Source organism: Penaeus chinensis, chromosome 42, assembly GCF_019202785.1.
Source record: "Penaeus chinensis breed Huanghai No. 1 chromosome 42, ASM1920278v2, whole genome shotgun sequence".
Taxonomy (NCBI): Eukaryota; Metazoa; Arthropoda; class Malacostraca; order Decapoda; family Penaeidae; genus Penaeus; species Penaeus chinensis.
The window spans coordinates 6593149-6603148 of NC_061860.1; the positions used below are offsets into that span (position 1 = coordinate 6593149).

General features: G+C 33.4%; 2 protein-coding genes across 2 annotated transcripts in view; one reads left to right on the plus strand and one right to left on the minus strand.

The window, feature by feature from the left end:
- LOC125047996 (AN1-type zinc finger protein 2A-like) overlaps positions 1–4776 on the plus strand; it is a 12246-nt gene extending 7470 nt beyond the window's left edge. The window contains exons 4-6 of the mRNA XM_047646564.1: positions 1–128; positions 1432–1651; positions 3020–4776. The exon at positions 1–128 is cut by the window's left edge and continues 24 nt beyond it. Of these exons, the coding sequence (XP_047502520.1) occupies positions 1–128; positions 1432–1651; positions 3020–3238 (567 nt within the window). The 3' untranslated portion in view covers positions 3239–4776. The remainder of the gene's footprint in view (positions 129–1431; positions 1652–3019) is intronic.
- LOC125047895 (probable flavin-containing monoamine oxidase A) overlaps positions 3545–10000 on the minus strand; it is an 18816-nt gene continuing 12360 nt past the window's right edge. The window contains exons 9-10 of the mRNA XM_047646442.1: positions 9021–9116; positions 3545–3551 (exon numbers count right to left, since the gene is read on the minus strand). Of these exons, the coding sequence (XP_047502398.1) occupies positions 3545–3551; positions 9021–9116 (103 nt within the window). The remainder of the gene's footprint in view (positions 3552–9020; positions 9117–10000) is intronic.

A 10000-nucleotide genomic window follows, 5' to 3' on the forward strand; every position in this document is an offset into this window, starting at 1 on the left:
AATGGTTGCAAAACGAGGGAGATGGTTCCGGTTTCCTGCAATGCCTGTGGCCTTAACTACTGCTTGCGACACAGGCATACAACTGACCACGACTGCAAGGGGCCTGCAACGTCACGAGATAAAGCTGCGTGAGTGTTTTAGGGTTGTCTTGTGTGGATTTTGCTGTTGTTTGTTAGGTTATATGTGAATTTAAATTGTAGTCTGAGCAGTATCTGCAGTTTTTTAGAGTATAGGTAGCAATATCAACTGTTTGAAAGTAAGACGGATTTTATGATACTTTTCTGTTCTGTGTATTATGGGATTGAAGACGAAGCCAGTCTGTGAATCTATGTATGGTATTTGAAAATTTATTTCTAAGCACCAAAGTTGTGTAATAGTAGATATAACGGAAGGAAATAAAGGATGATGATGATTATGATGAATAAATGCTATTATAGAAGTTAAATATGAAAGTTAGCAGAAGGTAACTTACTGACAGACATTTGTTTATCATGAACTTGTTTGATGATGAGCTTTTTTATTATTTTTTTCACAGCAGTTGTCAATTTGTTTTAATTATATAATTGTTAAAACAGCACTATTGTGAAGAGAAATCCATAATGGTCATTCTTACAACAATATATTTATAGCTTTGTGTATATGTATGTCTCTTCCATTGAACAGAGGTTAGTCTTACAAGAGTAAAAACAGAAAGAGCGAAGTGAAATACATCACAGTGCAAGATATTGTTAATGCATTTTTTTTTTTTTTTTTTTTTATCTTCATCAGAACTATAAGTATACGAGTTATTCATTTTCAATCATACCTCTTCTATATCTTCCTTCCCATCCTGAGCTATTTAAATTCTCTTCCAAGAGAAGATCACAGAAGCAGAAATGAGCTTGTGTCCTTTTTATTAAAAGTAAAATTAACTTCAAAAGACATAAAAAGAATTAAGTTGTTTATTGGCTTCTTCACCTATTATGGATAGATGAATTCAAGATCTATCCTTCCTGTTTGTTAATAATGTTATCCAATTAGCTGTTCATCCTCAAAATTGTCAGTTTGATTGAACTGAAAGCAATAGAGAGATGCTTTTACTTTAGATTAATGAATACCAGATCTATCCTTTTCTTATATTAATAATGATATCCAGTATGCTGTTCATCTTTAAAATTCTTAGTATGGGAAGATTGTCCTTTTATCACAATTAGAGTTTATTGTAAGAGCCATTAATTTGGGTGGTTTCATATATATCAAGAAGATTGTTGCTTTGAACTCATTGAATAGATGATTTATGTTTTTCACTATGCATTATTTTTATATTTGTGCTTCTAGTGTATGATTACTTTTTCCCCCTATTCATCCCCTTGAGACATAACTTGTAATATAACTTCCGTTCTTGGTCCCAGCCATTACTTTTACTGACTCTTTCCCCGTCTTCTCTCACAGCAAAGCCGCCTCGTCACGCAGCGGCACCAGTAGAGGGCAGAGCAATGGCACCGTCTCCCGTGGCCTCAGTAGCCTAGCAGACGCAAGTGCCCAAGGCATCAGGAGGTACTTCTCCTCTACCCCCCCATCCGCCGGGCCCAGGCCAACTGGGCACTCGCAGCAGCACCAGAGACAGCCTGTCCGAACGCCACCCAGCGTGTCGTCACTGCAGGGCGGAATGGTAAGCGTCTTTGGTTCCTTAGGACTTTGTTTGTTTGTTTATTCGTTTATTTATTTATTTATTTATTTTTTTGTTTAATGTAGATAAGTTTTTGATTTTTATTTTCTTTGTGTTGAGTAGTTTCATCTCTTTCCATTTTACCAAAGATGTGTAATAGTAGATATAACGGGAGGAAATAGGGGATGATGATGATTATGATAAATAAACGCTATTATAGAAGTTGAATATGAAAGTTTGCTGAAGGTAACTTACTGACACATTTGTTTATCATGAACTTGTTTGATGACAAAGTGTCTGAGTGCTAATAACTCCATTACATTTTATTTCCTGCATATGATATGATTAGGACAAATGTTCATGATATATTATATATATTATATATATTATATATATTATATATGTTATATATTATATATATTATATATATTATATATATTATATATATTATATATATTATATATATTATATATATTATATATATTATATATATTATATATATTATATATATATTATATATATTATGTATATTATGTATATTATGTATATTATGTATATTATGTAAACTATGTAAACTATGTAAACTATGTAAACTATGTAAACTATGTATACTATGTATACTATGTATACTATGTATACTATGTATACTATGTATACTATGTATACTATGTATACTATGTATACTATGTATACTATGTATACTATGTATACTATGTATATTATGTATATTATGTATATTATGTATATTATGTATATTATGTATATTATATATATTATATATATTATATATATTATGAATATATATAAATATATATAAATATATTTAAATATAAATATATATAAATATATATATATATATATCACACACGCACACACGTACACACGTACACACGTACACACACGCACAAACGTACACACACGCACACACGTACACACACACGTACACACACACGTACACACACACGTACACACACGCACACACGCACACACGCACACACGCACACACGCACACACGCACACACGCACACACACACACACACACACACACACACACACACACACACACACACACACACACACACACACACACACACACACACACACACACACATATGTATATAAAGATATAGATATAAATATGTATGTATGTATATATGTATATATGTTTATATATATCATATGTATATATATACATATATACATATATATATATATATATATATATATATAATACTCTATTTTAGTATGAATTGCAAATTTTACTATTTTACTAGTTACATCATTGTTATAATTTTTTCCATTATTTTCATATATTTCAATGCTTACTTACAAGCCCCGCCTTCTTTCTCTCTCGCCTCCCCAATTATGCAGTCAGAGGACGAAGCTTTAGCTCGTGCGATGGCAGCCTCTGTACACGATGCTAACAAGGCACCACGGCCACAGCAGCAACAACCATCTCGAACTAGTCCCCAGGAAAGTGAGGATGAACAGCTGGCCCGAGCTATTGCCGCTAGCCTAGAGGAAACTTCGGCGGCGTCTGCAGCACGGAACCAGCAAGGCAGTAGCAGTATCAACTGTAACGTTTGTTGAGGGAATGCAGAAACTACCTCAGGAATACACTTGGGTTTTAAAGTATACGTGGTTTGCGTAAGTTAAAAGGAGATGCTGTTGGATTATGAGGATTTTTTAATGGATTGTGGACTGTTGTTATCTTTTGAGTCTGTTTGCATAAGTTTGCATGTATGTGTATGAATGTGAGAGTTCATTTTATTACACATTTGGTTTCACTTTGAGAAGTCGCAGGCTGTATTTTGGTTGTATCCTTAATGCCAGTTTTTGTTGAAATTTACTTGAAAAGATTTTTGTTTGATTTTAATTATGATTTGTTTGTATAATCTAATACCTGAAATTAGTACAGAGTTACAATTTAAGAACATCTGATACCTGAAGTTAGCTTTATAAACTTATTACACATTTTGTCAAAATTAGAAATTTTAGAAATGTAAAGGCTCCAGAAAATTTTATATCAGAATTGCTGGATTGATTTTATTGCTCACTAATAGTATATTCTCCTTTCCATTTGTTTTCTTTTTTAATTGATTATGCTATTACTCTTCCTTATAGTATAGTCAAAGAAGATATATTATATCGCATCATCGAACCCAAGTCGTACGTAATGTCATGAGGAATAATTGAACAGTGAGAGGATCGTATCACACTCAGTCAGTTGTGATTAATCATTCATACCCTCATTCACGCATTCAATCACTCAATCACTTTTACATTCGAGCCCTCACTGAGTCACATATCTGCACCCATATGTTCTTATACTCACTCTTTTCTCACCTACACATATAATTTAGTTATAATGCCTTTGTTATTTAAGAAAAATATACTTGAGACACTCTTTTTCACCCACACATATAAGTGCATCATAATACCTCTGTTATATAAGAAAAATAAACTTGAAAATGAAGAAAGAGATATATATGTATATAGTAACTCCCTTATATATAGATTATTCTTACAATGGGATTAAAATAAACCGCAGTTGCTGCTGTTGCAGAGTTCATCCACCACCTTGAGATATCCTATTCGTGGACCAAATTTCCTGACAAATTTGTTTATGAATTTGTTAGAAATTTGTATTTTTAGAAGTATGGAAAAAGCATAAAAAAACGAGAAAAATCTTACGCTAAGGTTGTTTTGTTTTTTTCTTTATTCTGCCTAATTGCAGATATTAATATTGTCAGTGTATCTGATTGATGCTAACACACTTTTGCTGTATGGTCAGAGGAAATTATTTTACAGCTAAACAAACAGAAGTTTTTAAGATTACATGCAGTGTAGAATTTATAAACTAGTGAAAAAGTCAAGTTTAAGTGTTGTCGAGACTTTTAGTTAAAATTACTCTTGTAGATGCACATTCAGTTTGCTTCTCTCCTCAAATATTTATTCAGATATTTTTGTTGACTGTGTCTTGCTACAGTTCTCAAGTTGTAAAGTATAGTTCCTCTTGTCATGTAGGTATCAGTTTGTGATACTACTTCATTGAAAAGAAAAAAGCTGAAATAGGAATGATTAGTTTGGTTCCTTGAAAAGCTCTAACATTAAAGAGTTTAAAAATGCTTTTTGTCCTTTTATCACAATATACAATGATTAAACTGTCATGGGATTTTGTTCAGTATATCGTAGTGATGTGTGTATGTATATATATATATATATATATATATATATATATATATATATATATATATATATATATATATTATATATATATATAGTATTTTTTTTCAATTTCAAATTCTGTTTATTATTATCATAACATTAACTAGATGTAAATAGTAATGACACTTGGTTTTGGTTTGGTGTATTACAGAAAGGGAGTTTTGTAGTTGAATATTTACACTTTTTTCCATAACACACAGTTAAAACTGATAGCCTCTATAGTTTAAGGGGTGTATGAACTAGCCTTCTTTTATAGTAACAGATTCATTTTATATCAGACTAGGGTATGAGTAAGTGTGTGTGTGTATACGTGTGTGTGTGAGTGAGAGAGTGAGTGAGTAAGTGAGTGAGTGAGTGAGTGAGTGAGTGAGTGAGTGAGTGAGTGAGTGAGTGAGTGAGTGAGTGAGTGAGTGAGTGAGTGAGTGAGAGAGTGAGAGAGTGAGAGAGTGAGAGAGTGAGAGAGTGAGAGAGTGAGAGAGTGAGAGAGTGAGAGAGTGAGAGAGTGAGAGAGTGAGAGAGTGAGAGAGTGAGAGAGTGAGAGAGTGAGAGAGTGTGTGTGTGTGTGTACACACATGTACATGCACACTCATATTCATGTGTATATCTATGTGCATCTATGCATAACTGTGACAGTGTTCATTTTCATTATACAAGAGATCAAGATAGCTTTGCTGTGCAACACGTTGTTCCAACCGTTAAATCCTTTACCTCTGTACTTCACTTATAGATTTTGTAGCACTATCATGTTTTTACATCACTGCCATTGATGTCTTTAACATTTGCTTACTATTTTGAATATATGATATTTACCAGTTTCAATTATACTCAGGAATTATAATGTATTTTGCTTCTCATTGTTGTATTCACTGGGTTTATATCATAGCTCAGAATTCTCCTCGAGGTGTTACGGGCATATGTTTTGCCAACACCACTGTTATCAACACCAGGTTTAACTTAAGCATATTTATTAATTGTTCTCTGGAGAAACTTTAAAAGTGCCTCTTCTTATAGATCTGTATTTATGAACATGCCTGAAACAGCAAGAAGAGTGAAGTAGTGGGAAATCCACATCAGCTGATAACATGCACATACACATGGGTCCGAATGGAAGTGAATCACAGAATTTTTATAGAAGTATGATTTAAACTGTTGATGTTGGGATGACATGCTTACATGCCATATCCACTTCTATTTTAATTTATTTTGTTGACACATAGATATCTCCTCAGCTGCTTAGTCACAGTGGAGTTAGTCAGTGGAGTTAGTAAGGCTTACCTTATCTCACTTTGCCTTGGTCCTTGAATTTTAGGAAAGATTTTGATTTTTATTACTGTTAGTATTGTTAAAAACAAAATCAATAACAATAATAGTAATGGTAATAACAGTTGTCGTTATATTAAGGATAAAAAAAAAAAAAATCATAAGGAATTGAGGACCATAGAAAGCAGGTGAGATCAGGTAGGTGTACTAAATGATTCATTGGTGACGAAATACTTGTGTCGCCATCTTTCTGTAAGCAGAGTTAACACAATGAAGCTACCACGAACAGTGTATATACCCAGCACCAATGGGGTAAAGATGTTGTTGAGCCTTAAGCTACAAACAGAATAGTTTCTTTTGTTATTTGCTTGTGTGAGCACTTGCATGGACTGATATTTGTAATGTATTAATAGCCTGAAATATGAAGTACACTTATGCTTATTTTCCCTATAACAGGCAGTCACGTTGTTGTGTACAGTATGATTATGGACATGTTATGTGTATTGTGTGTACGTGGTTTTGCATTATGATGGAGAGGTTATCATAAAGACATAAGGACTGACATTTTTTTTCATGTTAAGTGGCTGTAGGGTGTGAATGAATAGAGTGATGTTGTTACTTGAAAAGAAAGACATGAATAATTGGAAGGTGGTGCTTAGAATGCATTATGTCCATTGTGTGTCTACTTTATAAGATTTTTTTTTTTATATAGCAAATAAGAGTTATGCCAAAGATTGAGGTAAATTAATTTTATGTAGTGATGTATTTGTACTCATTTTTTTTTTTTTTTTGTAATGTACAATTAGTGTGATTAAAAAAAATATATATTTTTCCAAAAATTACAGTAGGAAATATTTCTTTTTGGATTGCTCCCTTAATCATGTGTTATTTTTTTTCCCCAAACTGTTAATATCTTCCATCACGACCTTTATTGCTTACCATATTTTTTTTCCCCTTTTTTCCTCAAGTAACGGAACATTGAACTGGCTGTACATCTCAAAGTGTGCCAGCCACCAAACTCCTCAGATAGCCAAGGGTACCTTTCAGATTTTATGTACTTAAAGTGTAAAAAGGGAGGGTAGGCCTGTGAAAATGTGAAAATGCAGCATTATTAACTGTAGAGTTATCACAGGCTATATAACCCAGGACTAAAGTTGCTAAGAGATACTAGATTTTGCATCACTACAAAAATGAAAATGTACATACTTGCTTTTTATGAGAAAATAAACTTGTTGGACCTTTTGTTATAAGGATGACCATATTTTAATAGAAGTTATTCCTATTGTTCTGAAATGTGTACAGTAAGAGAAACCTTATTTGTATGTGGTATATATGAGTTTAAATATTGAATATATATATATTTTTTTTTATGCATCTGGGTAAACGTAGGAGAAATATGGGATTCATGCAAATGTACTTAAAAATATTTGTCTCCACACATTTTTTACACACACACACACACACACACACACACACACACACACACACACACACACACACACACACACACACACACACACACACACACACACACACACACACACACACACCATACACACCATACACACACACCATACACACACACCATACACACACATCATACACACACACATCATACACACACACACATACATACATACATACACATACACATCATACACATCATACACATCATACACATCACACACACACACACACACACACACACACACACACACACACACACATATATATATATATATATATATATATATATATATATATAAATTTCAGTACATAAACATAAAGAAGGGAAACTTACAGTCATGTCTTATATTCAGAAACAAATTTTTATTCTCCAGAATCTATTACTGCCAATAATACCTACAGAACAAGGCATGTACTGATGCTAGTCTTTCGTTCATAACATCTTGGTGAAAAAAGTTAAATATGCTTGTTCTGTTTTCATTTGAAAATAATACTATACTACTTCAGTATTTTGTGCTTGGAACTACACCATGTGACCAAGAGCCATGTACGCTTTACCAGTGCAATTATATAGATAAATGCAGACATTAATTCCTCAAAGAAAAAAAGAAGAAAAAATTGTGGGTTGTTATGTTCTTTGCCTGTCAGCTAATAGGGTTGTAATCCATATGCAAATATAAAATATCATAAGCTGCAGTTACAGAAGGAGAGTTGTTACAATGCATCGACAGTCAATTATTACTGCAGTACAATAGATGCTAATGTGTAATTAATATCTTGGATAATATTTTGCAAGTTTGAGTCTGGTGAGATACGACTCGATACCTTCCTCAAAAGCAAACGCTAGTCGGACTTATATGTTCCCAGGGTAAGGACTCGGATACTGAAAAATACTTTTTGTGTTAGTATTTTCTTGTGATGTGCTTGATAATAATAAACTTGCCAAAAAAACAAACAAAAAAAAAACATATTTTATATATTATATATGTCACATATTCTCATAAATATACTGTACTCTGCACTGCCCAATTGTACACAGGATTATAAGTATCCTAATATTTTTCTGAAAAGATAAATATAAATAAAATATCAAATATAAAGCATTTTTATTTACCATATTTTACAACAGACATTTTAAAATATAATCAAACCATATAGTAAATATATTAAATATATAATTTAGTAGACTAGAGAAATACATTAATTCTTAGAAGTATTAAATTAAGTTCAATATCAAATTTTATCAATAATATGGTTAACAGTGACAAAGAAGTAACAGAATATTCTTAAAACATTAATTATAACTAGGATTTGTATATTAGATTATTTCTGTATATCCTAATACAATATTATATAAGAAAATCATATAATTAGAATACATTTAGTTCAATATTTTTTCTATAATAATGTAGCATACATAACAGCAGTGACCATGCTGATGACTGCTACAATAATGAAGATTTTGTAGTTGTCTGTTTGTAGCCTTTGGTTTGTCCTGTAGTCTCCAAGAATGCTAAAAATGTAAAATAATGTTGGGGTACCATTTTTAAAAAGTTTCATAACATGCATTTTAGTTGTGAAATATGAGTGCACAATATTTCCATGTGTAGGTGATGTTCATATTTTCTACATTATGTGTGCTTAACTGTATATGAAATATCTTTATATTTACTTCTCTCTCTCTCTCTCTCTTTCCTTCCCTCTCTCTCTCTCTCTCTTTCCTTCCCTCTCTCTCTCTCTCTCTCTTTCCTTCCCTCTCTCTCTCTCTCTCTCTCTTTCCTTCCCTCTCTCTCTCTCTCTCTCTCTCTCTTTCCTTCCCTCTCTCTCTCTCTCTCTCTCTTTCCTTCCCTCTCTCTCTCTCTCTCTCTTTCCTTCCCTCTCTCTCTCTCTCTCTCTTTCCTTCCCTCTCTCTCTCTCTCTCTCTCTTTCCTTCCCTCTATCTCTCTCTCTCTCTCTCTTTCCTTCCCTCTCTCTCTCTCTCTCTCTCTTTCCTTCCCTCTCTCTCTCTCTCTTTCCTTCCCTCTCTCTCTCTCTCTCTCTCTTTCCTTCCCTCTCTCTCTCTCTCTCTCTCTTTCCTTCCCTCTCTCTCTCTCTCTCTCTTTCCTTCCCTCTCTCTCTCTCTCTCTCTCTATCTTTCCTTCCCTCTCTCTCTCTCTCTCTTTCCTTCCCTCCCTCTCTCTCTCTCTCTTTCCTTCCCTCTCTCTCTCTCTCTCTCTTTCCTTCCCTCTCTCTCTCTCTCTCTCTCTCTTTCCTTCCCTCTCTCTCTCTCTCTCTCTTTCCTTCCCTCTCTCTCTCTCTCTCTCTCTCTTTCCTTCCCTCTCTCTCTCTCTCTCTCTTTCCTTCCCTCTCTCTCTCTCTCTCTCTCTCTCTTTCCTTCCCTCTCTCTCTCTCTTTCCT